A 20,181-nucleotide genomic window follows, 5' to 3' on the forward strand; every position below is an offset into this window, starting at 1 on the left:
ACCTCTATGGCTATAGGTTCAAACCCTCTACAACGATTTGAATCCCTCAACTAGGCAATTGATCGATGCAATTGCTGGTGGGACTCTGAATAACAAAACACCTGAAGCAGCTTATAAATTTATAGAGGAAATGTTACTAAATAATTATCAGTAGCAAGTCATGAGGACAAAGCCGATGAAAGCAGCTGGGGTTTTTAACATAGATGCGGTCACCATTTTATCGAATCAGGTAGAACTTTTAAGTAAAAAAATGATGGTTTATATGGTTCTACGCAGGTATATCCGGTGATGCAGTGGGATACAAATGAAGGAGTGATGAACAATCTAGAATGTCTATCGTACGGCCCTAGCACAAAGAACAAACAAATCAACTATATGCGTAATAATTCTAGACCTCAGAATAATCTCTATAATAACACTTATAATGCAGGTTGGAGGAACCATCCCAATTTCTCTTGGGGTGGTCAAGGAGATCAAAGACCATAACCTCTTCCAGGCTTTCAATAATAACTGTACCATTAAGAGAAAAAGCCGAACCTTAAGGAGATGCTAACGAAGTTTATTTCAGTGTCAGAAACCCGTTTCCAAAACACTTAAACAGCACTTAAAAATCAACAAGCGTCGATTCAAGGGCTCTAGAATCAAATAGGTCAGCATGCTAAGCTGAATTCAGAAAGGCCACAAGGTAGCTTTCCTAGCAACACTGAAACTAACCCAAGAGAGCAGCTTCATGCGATTACTGTTCGAGATGAAAAAGGGTTAGTTGAATCTGAACTAGAACCAAGGCAAGAAAGTGTGGTAAGTAAAGGTAAGGTTGATGTAAGCCATAATGAAAAATTCGGTTGGTAAGGAATATAAACCTCGAGTTCCATATCTGAATACAACGAAGAAAGACCACACAAGCGAACAATTTGGTAAATTTCTTAAACTTTTGAAAAAGTTACATATCAACTTACCGTTTATTGAAGCTCTTTCGCAAATGCCCAATTTAGTAAAATATTTAAAGGTACTTTTGGCAAACAAACGGAAGTTAGATGATTCGTCGCACGTGGAGCTAAATACAGTTTACTTAGCTATTTTGTAGAATAAACTACCCAACAAATTAAAAGATCCAAGGAGTTTTACTATTCCTTATTTAATTGGTAGTTTAAATGTTGATAGTGCTTTGGTTGATTTAGGGGCAAGTATTAATGTCATGCCCTGTAAAATGTTTAAACAACTAGGTCTTGGGAAACCCGAACAAACTAGGATGAGTATTCAATTAGTAGATAAAACCATTAGATTTCCTAAGGGTATTGTTGAAGACGTACTCGTGAAAATTGATAAATTCATATTCTCAATTGACTTTGTTGTTCTAAACATGGATGAAGATAGTGACGTACCTTTAATTTTAGGACGACCCTTTATAGCAACTACTGGAACTATTATCAAGGTTGGTACGGGTGAACTAATGCTACGTATAGGTGATGAAATGATCAATCTCCACGCTTGTAATTTGGTTAAGACATCGAGTGATAAAGTTGATTGTATAAGTCCTGTTAATATGAGTAATCATGTGGTTTAACCCTCTTTGCAGGAAACACTTTGAAAAAGCACAAATGAGCCACATTCTAGTTCATGAGATAACAATATAACAATCCATAAAGAACAAATGCTACAGATAGATGAACTAGACGAATGACAGACATATGGCAAAGAAAAACCAAAAATACACGATGCATAACCAAAGCAACTCCTTGGTAAGCATAAGGATGGAAAAAACCAATTCAAGGTTGGGGACAAGGTACTACTAGATAACATAGATCCACGTATTGCCACTTCAAAGCTTAATGCAAATGGAACAACTCCTTTAACAGTATTGAATGCGTCCCCATACGGTACAGTCAGGGTAAATCATTCTGAATTCGGCCCTTTCAAGGTAAATAGTACTCGACTCAAACCTTATTTTGATATTCGACTTAATAGCAAGAAGAGGAGTTTCAACTCCATGAATCAACGTGACCGTTCGAATTTGAGGTAATTCAAGCTTAAACTTTAAATAAGCGCTTCTCGAAAGGCAACCTGAGCGTTAACACTGCTAATTTCTTAATTTTATCTCATGATATTTGTTAAAATTAATAAAAAATATTTGTGTTTTTGACCCACACGGCCTGGACACATGGGTGTGTCCCTAGCCGTGTGGATAAAAGACACTAAGTTACACGGCTTGGCGATATGGCCATGTAACCTACATGGCTTGGACATACGAGGGTGTCCTTGGCCACGTGGAAACAGGGACCTCATTTTCCTAAAAACTCGATAGTGACACGGTCTATAATAGACCATACGGCTTGGACACACGGGCGTGTAGACTATACGGCTTGGACACACGGGTGTGTCCTAGGCCGTGTGAAACTTGAAGCTAATTTTTCAAATTTTAAAACAAGTCAGAGAGTTTCACGGGTGGGGCATATGGCCGTGTGTGAAGCACGATTGAGCCACACGGACATGTGGGAGGTTACACGAGCGTAGGAGATGCGAAAGAGGTTGCACATGGCCATGTGACAAGACCGTGTATTCCACACGGCCTAGACATATGAGTGTGTCCAAGGCCGTGTGAAGATTGGGCATGTAGTGTTTAAACGAACACGGGCTGGATTCGAGCCATACAGGTGTGTGACATGGCCCTTTAGCCGCCACCTTTGTCTTCTTTTTAAATCCCTAACCCTAATTTATTTTTTTCACTTTTTTCTTCTCCAACTAACTCTCCCTTTAGCCATCACCTCCACCTTTGTCCCTTTCTCTGACCGCCGCCGACAGCACCCTCTTTCGTCGAACCTGACCATCCTCGTGCCCCACCCCTCTCTTTAATTTTCCCTTTGCGCGCATACCTCTCTTCTCTCGTCCTGTCTCCTCTCCCTCTCCCTTCTCCTTCCTCCCCCCTCCTAACCCTCACCCCCTCCCTCCCGTTTCCCCTTTCCCTTTCCTCTTGCCCATTTTACTTTTACTTTTACTTTTACTTTTTATGTTTATTCTTATTTTCTTAGATTTATTTCGTTCTTATATTTTGAACTATATCTATTTTTTGTGGTTGTTTCTAATCAAGTTTTAATCCCTTAATCTTCTTCATTTGTGTTTATTTTCTTATTAGTTTTTCAGAATCATGCACTACATTTAGCTTTGTCTATAATTTCGCTTTTCACTATTTTGGGGATTTCATCCAATATTTAGGGCAGTTTTAATTCTCTCCCTCTCTTTTGATATTTTGATTATATTGTAATTATCTATGTTTGTAGATTGAGGATAATGTACATCTTAAGTGTGGGGAGGTTATTCATATGATTATTAGAAAATCTCTGAATTATGTATTGTGTTTAAGTAATTTTTCTCATATTAGTATTAGAATTAATTTTTATCGATTTATGATTTTTATTGATGTGGTTTGGATTAAATTCATAGTTATTTGTGAATTGATTGTTTAAACTTTAAGACATGAGAGAATCAAGCATAATAAGTCTATTTTCAAAATTAAAATTTTTTAGGTTGTTTCCCTAAATTTTGGTATTATCTTGAAGTTCGAGATTTGCAAGATTGACATCAAAAACCATAAATTTTTGTGAGATATTGAGCCTTAAGAGCATATATTTTTCTTGATCACTTTTATTATTGGTTATGAGTGTGTCAATATTTATTTGTTATTCTAAAACTTGCTTCAATTATGCATGTCAAGACCACACCTTTGATTTGATATACTGAGATGATAAAGGCACTTAGGTTTTAACCCACTTATCCCATAAAAAGCCTACCTACATAATTAACCCTTAGTGAACCCATTTGAGCCTAAAACACCGTTCTTGATTTACCCATTAATGTTAACCCATAAATCATTTTTTATTCGTTGAGAATTTTTCCCGTTTTATTGACTCCCTTTTTGTCAATATTTGATTTGGTTAGTTGCCTAACTATGCTATTTTGTTTTAGTTGTTAAATTATTTCTTATTATTTAATATATGTCTAAAAAAACAAACATATATATTGATTATTACTTAGTTCTATGATTTTGAGCTTGAACAATTAAATTCATATTTTGAGAAGAAGCTCGTGTTATTCTTGATAAGTTTTCAATTGATGTAATTATTCAGCATTATTTTATTTTTCTAGTTTGGTAATTTATCAATTCGATCTCAAATCTGACCCTCTTTTTCAGCCTTTCTCCACACTTTTAACCTAGGCCCCATTACAACCTCTTAAAGACCTTTTGATTTGTGTATCATCTCATTTTATAGTGGTGGAGATTTTATTTTCATGTAAGTCTATGGTAATGACTTTTCATGTTTGACTATTGAGTGCTTATTTTTGAACCTTAAACACTTTGAGTGATTTGAGTGAATCTTTAGTGAGGATGTCAACTCTTATCAGTTTTGAATTAAAGGTAGTTACTTAGATAAAGGGAAATACCTATGTTTTCATGCTTTAAAAATGTTCAACTTGTATTGTTTGAATCTTTTGTATTCTTTTAGTTGAATTATCAATGATAGTTATTTGTGAATTATGAAAAAAACATATTTGATGAGAATTATAAGTTGAGAAAAATTAATTTTTAATTGTGAGTTAAAGATTTTGCTTGAGGACAAGCAAACGTTTAAGTGTGGGGATGTTTGATAAGCTATAAAAGTAACATATTTTAATCTCATTCTTGCTATGTTTTTGGATGATTAATTGTATAAATTAGTGAATTTGATGCTCCTAATTCTTGAATTCATGTTTCTATACTTAGGTGAGCATAGGGGAGTGAAAGGAGCAAAAAACGGGCCAAAATTAGACAAAAAGAGCTATTTTTAGGATCCAAATGACCTCAGCATTTTTCACACGGGCTGGGCACAAGCCCATGTGAGACACACAGGCTGGCCACACGCCCATGTGCTAGCCCGTGTCAATATCGCTCCCTATTTTCTAAACACATGGAAAAACCCAATTTTTAGGCTTTTTGAACATTCCAAAGTCTATAAATACATACTAGAAGAGGACCTAAGGGAGCACGCAGAGTAGAATGAAGAAATTACTCGAAGAACACCGTCGGAATCAACTAAGAAGTAGATCTCCTTCAAGACTGAAGATCTCCATTCAAATTTCCTTCGAAGTTTTATTGGGTTTCTTATGTCTTGTTGTCATTCTAATTTTGAGATGTTTCGATTCCAGATATTGAACTAAATTCCCTAGATACATAGGGAAGATGAAACCTATGATAGATCTTATTATTTAATTTTCTGAATTACATGATAAATACTTGATTCTTGTTCTCAATTGTGTATGCTTATTTCTTCCTTTAATATTTTTAGGATATTAATTCAAGTGTGATGTGCTTATTTCAATGGAGCAAAAGTCCCTGTTTAAGAGTAGATATGGCATAAATGAGTGGAGTAGCATGCATTCCTAGAAATAGGATGACAAAAATCTACCGGATTAGAGTCAAATCTAATAGGGGAATCCATAAATCAATTTAATGCGGCAATAGGTGTTTTAATTAGAAAGAATTTCAATTAATCAACCTAGAGTCAGTTATTTTTATTCTCGAAAGAGATATTAACATAATTTAGGGATTTCTACGGATCAAGGTACAAGTGAATAAATTGTTTAATTCGGATTCAGAATAATAAGTGAAGTCTAGGTAGATTCTTTCCTGGGTATTGTCTTTCTCTTTGGTTGTCTTCAGTTATTTTTGCCAATTCATTCTTTGTTGCATTCTTAGCAATTAATATAATTAATTTTAGATTAAAATCAATCCCTTCAAGGCTAAATAATAGAAAACCAATCATTACTAGTACTTTTAGTCCTCATGGATATGATATTCCTGGCTCACCATGGCTATACAATTATTAGGTAGGTGTGCTTACCTTAGTCATAATTTTAGTTAGTTTATGAGCCATCAGGCGGTTTGGCTTATATTTTACTTCTAGTAAAACCATATTAGAATGAGCCTGTTGGTTCAAGTGGTAAGGTGTTAGCTTGCTATAAGGGTTCATGTTTGATTTCCTGTGTGAGCGTGAATGATAATTTTTGCTTCGATTGTCTGACAGAGGTTCAATGGAGTTGAAATTTTGAGGTAGTTTGATGTGGTTAGTGGGTAAGATTCTTTGGGATAAGGTTATCAGTGGATAATGGGGGAGTGGGGATTTTGTTTATTTTTAAAATTTTGAATTTAATTTATTTTTATTTCCCCAAAATTCCCTCTATTTTGACTTTTTTCTCTTCCTTTCTTTTCTCTCTCCAGAGCAAATTTTCCTTCTTTCCACTATACAATCTTTGATTTCAATAAAAATTAGGTGTTATTGTTTGATTGGTAGACATTGTGGTTTATCCGTCATCTTCTTCTATCTAAATTTTCGATTGTTATTTGATTCAGTAAGTTTGGGTAGGTGTAGTTTGTTGCTTTTGGTTGGTGATTCTTTATTGATAATGTTTTGGTTAGTGCCATTTACGGGAAGACCAAGAGGCTCGAGTTTTTTTACCGGTGAATTAGTTGTGTGGAACTACCATTTTTCAACTGAAGGTAAGGGTTTAGTTGAATAATAGGTTGAATGGATCGATTTTGTTTCGATTTTAGTTGTGAATTAAGTGACTTATTCAGTGATTTAATGGTCAATTTTAGGTTCTAGTTATCTCGTGGAAGCGTTCGCGTCAAATCTAAACTAGATGTGTAACAAAAATACGAAAAAATAAAGCTCGATGAAAGTTGAAAAAGTGGCCTGTGGACGCCACCCGGGTGTGTGGTAAGTGTGTGACCGTGTGGGCCACACGAGCAGGGCCAATTTGGGCGTGTGAACCTACACAGGCATATGGGCACAAAATTCAGAATTTCCCCTAAGATCGCACATGTCATTCCAATCGACTGTGGGCCTTTTGTAAGGTCGGTAAGGGCAAAACAAACCCTAATGCATGATATTTTCTATTCTGATTGACTGATATAAGTATTAAGGAAAATCGGCATGTATGATTTGATTGTTTTGTACAAATATGTATGATAACTGTATATGAGTATACGAGACATGTTAATTTTGTTATATTTGTTTATCTATTATTTGTATCTATATATGGGTGGGATTCGTATATGTGGAGGAAGTATTTTGTGAGGCGACATTTTGCATATATACTGGCAGCTTGGCTGCAAACTATTTAGATAAGTGTCGTTTAGACACTATATGGTGTATAGGGATGGGTGGGTGTTTTATACCCCACATGGTGTGTTGGGATGGGTGGGTGTTTTATACCCCACATGGTGAGTTGGGATGGTTGGAGTTGGTGTGTAGAGGATAGGGTGTTTTATACCCCACATCTGTATGTTTCTGATATAATTTGATTCTGTTAAGGACTTACGTCTGCATCTGTTTTGTTATATATGATGTAATGTCCCAAAGTTTTATTTATGTTTCTGAAATTATTTGACACAAATATCTGTTTTCTTCAGTGGTTATGTGTTCTGGGTGTGTGTGTGAGGTCCTAAGTTCAAGTTATGCCTTTGGTGAAATTTTGGAATTTTTCTGAATAAAGCCTCAATCTTGTTCAGTAGGCTTTTATTTGTTTGTGTGTAAAAATATAACAGAATGGGTCTACTGGTCTGGTGGTTAGATGAAGTGCTAATATGCTAGTGGTGTTGAGTTTGAATCCCTGTGTGTGCAATGGAGTTATTTTTTGTTATCCGTGCCGTGTGGGAGTTTGAAAGGAAGTAAAATACTGAAGTGTTTGAGTGAAGTTGAATTCGGTTGTTGAGGAAATATGGTGGAAAGTTTTTGGGGAGTTTGAGGGATAGTGGAAGTGTGGTGGACGATTTTTAGGATAAAAATAAGGAATATGCATAGGAGTAGTGTCCCCTTGAACTGTTTTTCCTCTTTCTCCAGTTTTGCTTATGCCAAAATTCTCAATTCTCCCTCTTCATTTGTGTTTTCTTTTTCTTTCTCTCTTGACAAAATTCTATCAAAATTTCATCTTGTTCTCATCAGTTCTTTTTCTCTACTTCAATTTCTTTTCCACTTCGGCTCTGTCCTGCTTCTTTCTGTACCAACGATATTCTTGCGTATTTGGTAAGTTTTCATGAAGATAAAATATTTGAGAATTGGTTTTGGGTGTGTAATTCGTTGAATTCTACCGTATAGTTGGTGACCAAGGAGATCAGAATTCGGCTCCCTTTGTGTAGTAAAGAGGAGGTTTTGATATTGGTTCGGCAATTGTTAGGCTTGAGTTTTAAACTGTCTTTGGTTTCAAGATTTTGATTAATCGTAAAGTAAGACTGGTTGTGGTGCGACTTTGTCGGTTACAGGTTTTAGAGTGATCGGTTATCATTTAGGCTTAAATTGAAACCAGGTGTGTACCCAAAATCGTAGAAAACAGGATTTGACAAAAGCTAAAAAAGTGAACTGTCGACGCCACACGGCTATGTGACGAAACATGGGCGTGTGATTAATGAGGCCAGGCCGTGTGTGACATATGAGCTAGACTGAATTGGGCCGTGTGGGCCACACGGGGATGTGAGACCACATGGGTAAACCACACAAGCGTGTGGGATTCTAGGCCAGGCTGTGTCGACTGTGGACCTACTGTAGGGTTGGTAAGTTTTACTTAGACCCCTAAATGAGTGATCTGTCTGATTTCTGTACCGAGCATGAATTATGATATATGAATGTATGTACTTTTAATTGCATAATAGCATGACATCTTTTGTATGTTATATTGCATCGGAGTGGGTTGATGATATTTGGAGGAAGTGTCTGAAAGGTTATTAAGCCTGTTATCTGGCAGCTTAGTTGCAAACTTCTAATTATGTGTCGCATTTCGGTATAGCATGGTGTGTAGGGATAGGTGGGTTGATTTAATCCCCATATGGTGTGTAGGGTTAGAGGGAGATGGTGTGTAGAGGCTAGTGGGTAGGATTATGATTTCTGCTATTGCATATTGTATCTGAGATGGGCCAAGGCCCTAATCTGTATCTGAAACTGTATCTGAATGGGATAAGGCCCTAACTGATTATGTGATGGGCTCAGGCCCTAGACTATAATTCATTATCTTCTGATGTGTATCTGTATGTATGTTTTCTATGGTTACACACTGAGTTTGCGAAAACTCACCCTTTTTTGTTAATCTGTACATGTAATCCCCAGACTTGACAAATCGGTGCAGCAGAGGACTTAACGGTGGCCACACATCAATAATTTTAGAGTATTTCTGTTAAATTTATGGTTTGATTATTTATTTGGGTTTTTTGTTGTAATTTTTGGACTTTAGACTATTTGGCTTTAAATTTGGCTTTTCTGTTTGATGATTTTATTACTGATAAGCATGTTAAAACTCGATTATTCACTAAAAACAAACAGTTTTCCTAAAATGGAATGTTCTCTGAAGCTTCCACGTAAAAGGGACACGATTTGAAAGGTAACAACGAACATGCGCTCTTCTGAGTTAAACAAAGACTATTAAACTGGAATGGTTTTCACTTGACGTATCTGGATTTCAAAATCCATTCTTTGTGACATCGCTAGATTCGGCCATAACGTCTAGGCCAAGTTTGGGGTGTTGCATGGGAAATTTGAGTTTATGTGTATGTATGTATATTTTATGTTACACGCTGAGTTTTTTGAAAACTCAAATATGTTTGTCTGTTCAGTTCAGGTAATCCTCAGGCATAGGCGGGTTGGTGCGATGAAGGCTCAGTGGCGACCACTAGTTCGCGAACTATTTTTAATTAACGATTTTATTTAAATTTTTGGTTTTTCTTGAGAGTTTTGTAATTTTGGAACTCTTCAGACTTTTGGATTTCTTTGGGTTTTAGTTTGGTTTTGATTATGATTTTGCGATGCACAACAAATAATTTTTTGGAAATAATAGTTTCGCGATAAATGTTTTGGTAAACATGAACTTGGTTTTCAAAATATAACGACTTTTAAGATTTCCGTTGCATGCTATTTTTTTTTTTGAAATAACAACTATAAATGGTTTTGTAACAAATATGATAATAAATACGCTTTCTAAAATATGGACTCTTATTAGCAATAAACCATACGAGGTTTTAATGTGATAAGATTATATGCGAAACCCTTCTTCATAACACTCCCAGATTCAGCCATAACGTCTAGGCCAGGTTTGGGGTGTTACAACCTAATTAAGGAATTAGTTGAGAAAATTACTGGACCAAACTCTAATATATTTTTATATGAGCTTTTTAAATTTAAATATTAATATTTAGATACTCGATTTATGAAAATAGGGTTTCAAATTTACTTTTTTCAACACCACTGAAAATCGAGCTGTTACATACTCAATTACTCTAAATGAACCAAATGATGGAGGATTTGGGTGTAGAATTGCATGTGGTCACTACCTATTATCTCCTATAATGCATTCAATGACCAAACATGTTAAAATTAAACACCATTTTGTTCGAGAGTTGGTTGAGAATGGTTTTATCGATTCGAAGTTTGTTCCTACTTGAAATCAATAAGCTAACTTATCCACCAATATTGCTTTGGATTTAGATAAGTTCGAGAACTTAAGGAATACATTTGGAATTTGTCATGCTTAAAGTCTCAATTGTCATTGGAGAGAATCCAAAGGACCATGCCAAACAATTTTGTAATTTTTTTGAATTATAATAATTTTGGTGATTTTCAATAGTTTTGTCATTGTGTGAATTTTTTTTCCTCAAAATATTTTATTTTTTGATGGGTAAATATTTTCAAGATTTTATCTCTCCATATCTTGGAGGGAAGACATTAAAGGAGGTGCCTACTTACTTTGTGTATAAGTACCCACGCCAAAAATCTCTTTGATCTCATTTGAATTCAAATACTTATTTTGTGTATAATTCTTCCTTGTGTCTTCCCAAAGTCATTTTCTTTTCAAAAACAAGCCTTCATCTTCTCATAGTCAATGTCAAGGTCACTTTCGTATAATGGTACGAAAATGATCAAGAGGAGCAACAACAAACCGGTGAGGGTTCATCAAATCCCTCAATGGATGTGCAAGAATAAACTTCCAATATGGTCATGGAAGTGCATGCCCACCTTTACCAGCATATCAGAGAAAGGTGGATTATCAAAGGCACCTAGTACTCTAGTTCCTTACGCATCTTTTGAAGACTCTCTTCCTATTACACCCACAGAGGCTAAAGGAGATGTTACATCCAAGTCGATGGAGACAACAATAGATCCCTAACCCACTCAACATATTCAACAAGTCATTTCTAAAATAGATACATTTCTAGATAAACTACTGATGCCCGAATAGACATGAAAAGATGTCTCTATGAATAGAAATGAAAATTCCTATAAATAGAAATGAGATTTCATTTGGAAATCACACGAACAAATTATAAAACTCTTTCTTTCCTTCCCCCCTTTTCTAATATTATTATATTATTCTATAAATTATTACTACATAAATCCTTTATAGAAGTTGAGTTTCTTGTTATATATTGCTCAGTGCTTAGTGGACTATTCTCATTAGTGTAAAAAACAAATATTCATCGGCTTCATTGTATCCTCGAGGTTAATTTGCTTGAAACTCTTTTGCACACCGAATATAGGTGAGGCGAATATAATCTTAAAGATAGCGGTTTGATAAATGCCTTGGAGCCTTGTCCTATTTCTTTATTTTTTATTCGAGTTTCATTTGTGTGTTTGAAATTTTCCTCACCGGAGATTTTTACTAACAATTTTAATGTTAAAATTCATAATGACTACCACAACACATGGAAGTGGAACACTAAGGGAGTTGGCATCCAACTTTGTCAAACTTGACCAGTTTGATGGTGGTAATTTCCGACGATGGTAGAAAAAGATGCACTTCTTATTAACAACTTTGAAGGTTGCCTATGTTTTGGATACTTCAAGACCAAAAGAGAATGAAAACGAATCTACTACTACAACCCGAGAAAGGCAAAAATGTGACAATGTTGATTACATGTGTATAGATTACATATTGAATAGTTTATTTGACACCTAGCAGAATGAGGTCACCACTAAGGAATTATGGGACAAATTGGAGACAAGATAAATGATCGAAGATTTTACAAGTAAGAAGTTTCTTGTCAATCATTTTAATAATTATCAAATGGTTGATGGTCGTTCTATTATGGAAAATTTTCGTGATATTGAAAAAATGTTGAATCAGTTTAGGCATATAATATGAAAATGAATGAAATGATTGTTGTATCCTCCATAATAGACAAACTTCCTCTATCTTGGAAAGACTTTAAAAGAAGTCTATAACATAAGAAAGAAGAATATCTCTTGAGGTTTTGGCAAATCATCTTTGTATTGAAGAAGAATATTGAAAGCAAGATCAGAACCTCACAATGGAAAGGATTATATTTTATTGTTAAAACAAAAAAAAATATTATATTTTTTATTGTTATTGATATGTAATTTTTATATTTACTTATATTTTCAAATTATATTTTAAACTTTACATTAATATTATATAATGGAAATGATTTTAATTTTAATTTTATCTATTATTAGATTAATTTATTAGAGGCTTAATGGTTTAAAATGCCAAAGTTTTTTTTTAGGAAAACTAATTAAAACCTAAAAATTTTTTGTACTTAATTGAGTCATAAACTAACAATACTGACGTGGTGCTTCATGTCTGGGACAGCAGCTGATGTGATTGTCATGTCAACAAAATAAATAACTCAAAATTTTAAAAAAGTATAAGGAATATTTAAAAAAATATTTTGTTAGAATGTGGTCATCCAAGTTCATTTGTTTCAAAGTTTTTTTTTTAAATTAAAAATATATTTTATTTTTTAATTTTATAAAATTGTAAAAAATTATTAAAATTTATAAACATATTAAATAAAATTCAAAATTTTTAAAAAATAAAAATTATTTAAATCTTATATCTGGAATGAATCTTGGACATATGGTTGTTTGAATTCAATATAAATCTAGACAACAATATATCCAATTTCATTGAAGACAATCTTTTAGAAACATATAATGTTTAAAAATAATTAAAAAAAAATTATATGCGTACCAATGTTTTAATTCTATTTGTAATTTTTAAGATGTGTAAAAATTTAAAAATATATTTTAGAAAATATTTGAAATAATCTTATTAGGTTCAAATCATATCTACTACTAAAACTATTCATGTCGCTTCACAACCCATAAATAAGAAGGTAATGCGCTTCAACGCACTTGAACTCACATCCTCTTGTATTGACAACAATACCCATGACTATCAAACTAGGACTCAATCAACTAAATATAAATAATTTTAATTTTATTAATCCTACAATTAAAGTTTATTAGTCCTACCCGAAACGGTAATTAAGGTCATGCAAGGAGTCATATTGATTTTTCTTACTGGCCAGAAAGCACTCAGCTTTGAAAAATCGAAAATAAATAAGGAGGAATTAAGTCCAACTTGCAGACTTCCACAACCACTGGTCAAGTATTTATTTTATTCAGCAAGAATGGCTCAGCTATGGAGAAAGCTTACCCCAACTACACCCATCTAACTAAATCAGGGGTCCCATGCAAATCGTAGCCGCAGAAACGTTGGAAACCTTGAACCAATTGACAGGAGAAAGAACAGGATAGCATCAAGAGTTTGGAAATAACCTCCAATTTCAAGACTTCCACAATCACTGACCGATGAAATATATACTGATAAAAGAGAACCCCAAGTAGACGCATCTAACTAATGTAAGGGCCCATACAAATCATTGCCACAAGACTTTGGAAAACTCGAACCAACGAACAACAGGTAAGGCAGGATCATATCAGAGTTTGAAAACTTCTTACATTGCAGTCTTGTTAAATGTTTATGAACAAAGCACTCTCAAACACGAATCAATCTCATCAATTAAGAAATTGATTCAGGTTGATGGAGCTATCAAGAAAGCATTTCGAAGCATCCAGCTCTTTTTTCCTTGTTTACATCCAAATTGTAATTCTTTTCTCATGCTTCAACTTTCAATGTTTTAATTTGCTTGGTTTAGCAAGCCCTGTAGTTAGAGGAAATGACACTGATCAACAAGCTCTACTTCATTTCAAAGCCAAGATAACTGGTGATCAGCTAAGGGTAATTGAGTCATGGAATAGTTCCATTCACTTCTGTCATTGGCATGGTGTTACATGTGGTCGCAAGCATCAAAGAGTCACCAAGTTGGAAGTACAGTACCTCAAACTTTCAGGATCGTTATCACCATACATTGGAAATTTGAGCTTTCTCAAGGAGTTGAATCTTGCAGGCAATAGCTTCTACAACAAGATTCCTCAAGACATAGGTCGTATAAGAAGATTGGAAACATTAAATCTGACAAATAACTCTTTCAGTGGTGAAATTCCTTCCAATTTATCAGCTTGTTCTAAGCTTACATTTGTTTATGCGAGAGGCAATCAACTAAGTGGAGAAATACCTAGTGTGCTTGGCTTCTTATCAAACCTGGAAGTCTTAAACTTTGGCAACAACAGTTTAACAGGGAGAATCCCAGCTATGGTGGGTAACTTGTCATCCCTGGAGGTACTTGCTTTGAGTACTAATGCATTAACCGGGAGTATACCTGAAGCTCTTGGACAACTGACAGATCTTTCATATTTCTCGGTAGGAGAAAATGCAATTTCTGGTATTGTTCCTATCTCAGTATTCAATCTCTCCAAAATTAGACATTTTGATATTGGCCAAAACAAGATTCAAGGTTCTCTTCTTGCTGAGTTAGAAATCAATATGCCATATGTTGAATTCTTTTCCGTAGGGGGAAACCAAATCTCTGGACAAATCCCAACTTCAATATCCAATGCCTCAAGTCTAAATGTACTTCAATTTCAGGATAACAGACTCAGTGGAAACGTGCCTTCATTAGAAAAGCTAGATAAACTGTTTCAATTTCTCTTAGACGCAAATCATTTGGGATATGGGGGGGAGGGTGACTTAAATTTTCTGTGTAGTTTAGTCAATGATACAAAACTAGAAAATCTAGGGATAAGCGAAAATAATTTTGGAGGGGTATTTCCCGAATGCGTTAGCAATTTTTCTAGTGCCTTTTTGTATTTAGCAATAGAGCAGAACAAAATAGGAGGAGGAATTCCGGAAGGGATTGGAAATCTAATCAATTTGGAGGTGTTCGTGGCATATCAAAATCAACTATCAGGTCCCATTCCTTTCGTTATTGGGAGGCTTCAAAAGCTAAAGGTATTTTACTCTCAGAGCAATTTTTTATCTGGGACTATTCCCCATTCGATTGGAAATTTGACAATGTTGATTGGACTTGCTTTAGATGCTAACAATCTTCAAGGTATCATTCCCTCAAGTCTTGTAAATTGCAAAAATCTTCTTGGATTGAGCATTTCTTACAACTATCTTAGTGGATCAATACCCCCTGAAGTACTTGGACTCCCATCCTTGTCCATTATATTAGACTTATCATCGAACCATTTGACTGGTGAGCTTCCCCGTGAAGTAGAAAATTTGAAAAATCTTGCTGAATTGCATGTTTCTCAAAACAGGTTATCTGGTTTGCTTCCAAAAACCCTTGGTAGCTGTGTAAGTCTAGGAGAGTTGTACTTGGATTGTAATCAATTTGAAGGGTCGATTCCTCCATCTTTGAGTTCATTGAAAGGTCTTGTGGCGTTGGATGTATCTGATAATAATCTTTCAGGCGGAGTTCCAGAATTTCTTGTGAGCTTTAGGTCATTAAAGTATCTAAATCTCTCTTTCAATGATTTTGAAGGAGAGATACCTAGTGAAGGAGTTTTTATTAATGCAAGTGCCACATTCGTTGAAGGAAACGGAAAGCTTTGTGGAGGCATCCCAGAGTTACACCTATCTAGATGTAACCCAAAAACATCCAACAAAAGATTAAAAATTGCAATTGTTGTGGTGATTTCAGGAGTGACTTTGGTACTCTCTGTGCTGTTTATCTTGTGGTTGAGAAAAAAGAAAGAGCAACAGCCAACAACTTGTGAAGAAAATTCACTTTTACAGTTATCGTACCAAAGCATTGTAAGGGCTACAGATAGATTCTCCACACGGAATTTGGTTGGGTCGGGAAGTTTTGGTTCTGTATACAAAGGAGTTATTGAAGAGAACGGATTGGTTATTGCAGTAAAGGTACTTAATCTTCTAAACCGCGGAGCTTCCAGGAGTTTCTTGGCTGAATGTGAGGCCTTGAAAAACATCCGACATCAGAATCTTGTTAAGATATTAACGGCAATTTCAGGTTTTGATTACCAAGGTAATGATTTTAAAGCCTTGATTTATGAGTTCATGGCAAATGGAAGCTTAGAGAACTGGTTGCACCCATCAGTTGGCATGAATGAACTGGAGACGACAAGAAACTTGAGCTTCTATCAGAGAGTTAATGTGGCAATAGATGTTGCTCATGCACTTGAATATCTGCACCACCATTGCGAAACATCAATAATTCATTGTGACCTCAAGCCAAGAAATATTCTACTCGACGAGGAAATGGTTGGCCATATAAGTGACTTTGGCTTAGCAAAAATCATTTCTCCAAACGGGCTTACTTATTCTGCTAATCAATCAAGCTCCCTTGGTTTAAGAGGAACTTTTGGTTATGCTCCACCAGCTAAGTTCACTTTATTCATTTTGTCCATTATTTAGAAAATTTTGCAATCGGAAACCAGGTTTTCATATATAACGTGGATGAGAGAGTGTTGAAGTTGGTCAGCATGAAGCCAACACTCGATTCCATGCAGGCCATGAAGACCAAGCAAAGCTGGAACAGATGCAAGGGCTGCTGATGCAAGCTCATTTTGTTCATTTTGTTATATTTAGTTGATGAAATGAGTGTTAGTTCATTTCTAACTAAGTTAGCTTTCTGATTGATGTAATTAGCTTATGTATGAGCTGTAAACACAGTTTTGTATAAGTTTACAAGCTAAAATTTCAAGTTTCTATGTAATTAGTGGAGGTAGGTAATTACTTGTTGATTTTGACAAGCTTTATGCTTGAGTTATGTACTGGCTTCAAGCCATTGTTTTATGTATGAATGAAATCAGTTTTGTTCATCAATATTCTCTAAAATTTCCTCAGCTTATTCTCTTCTTTCTTTAACTCGAAATTGTTTGTTTGCTCAGCAAGTTTCGAGGCTTGCTCGACAAGATACTTGCTGAGTCTGCTTGATTCTGTTGTTGCACCAACAGAGAGGGTACCTTTATATTTTTCAAAGGTTTTCGCCTGCAGTTAATTTTGTATGTGATTTGTGATGATTAATGTAGAATATGGCATGGGAAGCGAGTTGTCAACAAAAGGTGATGTGTATAGCTATGGTGTACTCTTGCTAGAGATTTTTACGGGGAAAAGGCCAACCGACGAAATGTTCAAAGAAGGTTTAAATCTTCACAACTTTGTTAAGGCAGCTTTACCTGAACAAGTTTTTGAGATCATAGATCCTATTCTTCTTCAAGATCAAGTCACTCGAGAAACAATTGCAGAGAGTAGTCTCAATGGAATAAATCAGGGAAATAACAAACATCTTCGGTGCTTGAATTCGATACTCAAAATAGGACTGACTTGTTCAGCTGAATCACCGAGTGAGCGTTTTGACATGAGTGATGTTGTTACCAAACTTTGTTCCATTAGAGACATGCTTTATTCAACTCGATTACATCGTTAGGTTGGAACTTAAAAATCTACTCAATCAACGGGTAATAACTTCATGACTTAAGGCACATTTCCTCTACTTTTGAGATAAGTTGTGTTTAGATGTAGGAAGTAAAGAGATTTCCTTGTTTTCATGTTGCAGGTATTTAAGGTGCTGCATTCATGAACTTGAGAGGCTTAGGTTCACATTCTATCTGGTACTAGCTGGTTCCTCGTTTCTCTTTGAAGCACTCTGCTTCAAGGAAAGAGAAGAAATATGGAATACTTACAGTTTTCTACCAATAATTTGTATTAATGTTTGGTTTTTCGATTTGGCACTGCTTTCCTACGCCTTTATGAGGCTTGTTATTATTTATGTTAGTTGAAATGTTTGACATGATTATATTTAATTTTAACAGAAGTTTTCCATAAAAATAAATACAACAGTTTACAAATCTAGATAATAAAGCTTACAAAATATGTTGCACACCATTTTTTTTTTTTATAGATTTTGAAATTTGGTTCTTCATGCATCCATTCTTATTGGATACATATATTTTTTATTTTACCAAATATTTAGTTATTGATGTAATTCTCTTAATCTGAAGTCTCATGTACTTCACTATTTAGAACCTCCATACTGATATTTCAATAATACCTTAAATTGCTCATTAAATATTTTTTATTTGAGCCATATTAACAATGTTTTAGATTTTAGGGTAAATTACACACTCTCAATTATTGATAATTTTTTTATTGCATTATTATCATTCAATTATTCCATTTTGTATTGTCATTAGCCCATATATGGCTAATCAAAAGATGATGTGAATTTTAAAATCGGCTTAATAGCAATTTTAACCCTCAACATTTTAATATTATGTTAATTTAGTCTTACTTTTTAGAAATTTAACCTTCAATATTTACACATGGTGAAATCTCGGTTTTTTTTTTGGTAACCCTTTCACCTCAAGGAAAAAAAAATATCACTTATATTTGATCATAAATATACAAAAATGGAAATTCAAAAAATTCTAAAATAATAATTTCTTTTTTTCTCAATATTTTAAAATTAACCTTTGATGTCATAAAAAATAAAATTGTAAAAAAAAAAGAACAGATTACACGATGTGTAAATATTGAGGGTTGTTTTTCTTAAATCAAGACTAAATTAGCACTATGTATAAATTTTCAAAGTTAAAATTGCTTAGTATACCACATTTGAAAGTTACAAATCATCTTCCTATCTATTATTTCCACATTTTGTGTTATTATTTCCACATTTTATGTTATTTTCAGAACCCAAAGGGAAAAAAATTTCGGTTCTTAACAGTATTACGATAAAATAAAACAATAATGATAAATATTATGTTTTTGGTAATAATCAATCTACTATTTAGTTATCCGATTAGAATTGATCTACAATTTATATAGTTCTCGTCTTGGGTTTATACATGATGAGTTTGCATCCTCTCATGATTCCGTACAGAGTGGGTTTGCACCATTATGCAGGCGATGCACTTAGAAGTCATATGTTAATATTAAAATAGGATACGTTTTAAAATACATGAGAATCTACCTACGATGTCACATCTATAAACAATAACTATATCATATAAATAGACAACTTAACACTTTCTAGGGATAGATACAAAAATCTCAACAAAAATCAATATTTTTTGCAATGCAAATATTAAATTTCCAATCAAATGGACAATTGCAATGAAAGCTAATCAATTTAAGAAGCAAATCATTTTGAAGAACTAATTCAAAAATTATACAATAGAAAAGAACACGATAATATATGTAACTCAAAAATGATCTTCGTGGCATATATGGAAAATAACATGAGCCAATTAATGAGTTTAAACATTTCTTGTAATCAATTGGAGGGTGAAGTTCCAAACGAAAGGGTCTTCAAAATGTTAGTGCAACCAAAAACGTCCTGTTAATCTATGTCATCATTGTGATATTCCTCATCCTTCTGGTTGCCTCTTTCTTGGCTGTGCTTCTTATTAGACGTGGCAAACCGACAGGTTGGGATGGGCTCCCATAGAGTTACTTTTGGATTTGGATCGGTTTAAGTTCGGGAACTTTCAGGCTGCTTCTTCTTTTGGGCTCAAATTTTTGTGGATTTGAATCCTTTTAAATTTAGATTTTTTGGGTTTGGGTTTTGATTGATCTGGTCAAGTTGGACAAACTTAAACAGATTAAAATAATTTTGATGTTTTATAAATTACATTACGAATGTAATAATTAATTTTACCTTAAAGATATGTAACAATACAAATTTATTATAAAAAATAAATTTTATATTAATGTTTTGTTCTAATAGAAATGTTGTATATAACATAAGTAAAAGTTACTTTTTATATGTAATGTTTACGAGTATATAATATATAAGAATTTTATAAACATAATTAATATTATTATACGATATTATATGAATTTATATGTGATATTTTTGGTTATATGATATGTATATACTTTTAGATTAAAAAGTACTCTACGTCTTTGTAGCTTTTGTACAATTGAAATTTAGTCTTTAATTTTTAATTTTTAAGAATTTAGTCCTTCAATTTTTCAAATTTAAAAATTCAA

At 34.0% G+C, this 20,181-nt stretch overlaps 1 protein-coding gene across 1 annotated transcript; it reads left to right on the top strand.

Annotated features, from left to right (window-relative positions):
* The first annotated feature begins 13,373 nt into the window (after positions 1–13,373).
* LOC121216948 (probable LRR receptor-like serine/threonine-protein kinase At3g47570) lies at positions 13,374–17,134 on the top strand. Its single transcript, XM_041092446.1, has one exon. The coding sequence runs from the start codon at positions 13,861–13,863 to the stop codon at positions 16,597–16,599; it is 2,739 nt and encodes a 912-aa protein (XP_040948380.1). The 5' UTR covers positions 13,374–13,860; the 3' UTR covers positions 16,600–17,134.
* Positions 17,135–20,181: the final 3,047 nt, after the last annotated feature.

Source organism: Gossypium hirsutum, chromosome D05 (genome assembly GCF_007990345.1).
Source record: "Gossypium hirsutum isolate 1008001.06 chromosome D05, Gossypium_hirsutum_v2.1, whole genome shotgun sequence".
Classification (NCBI taxonomy): Eukaryota; Viridiplantae; Streptophyta; class Magnoliopsida; order Malvales; family Malvaceae; genus Gossypium; species Gossypium hirsutum.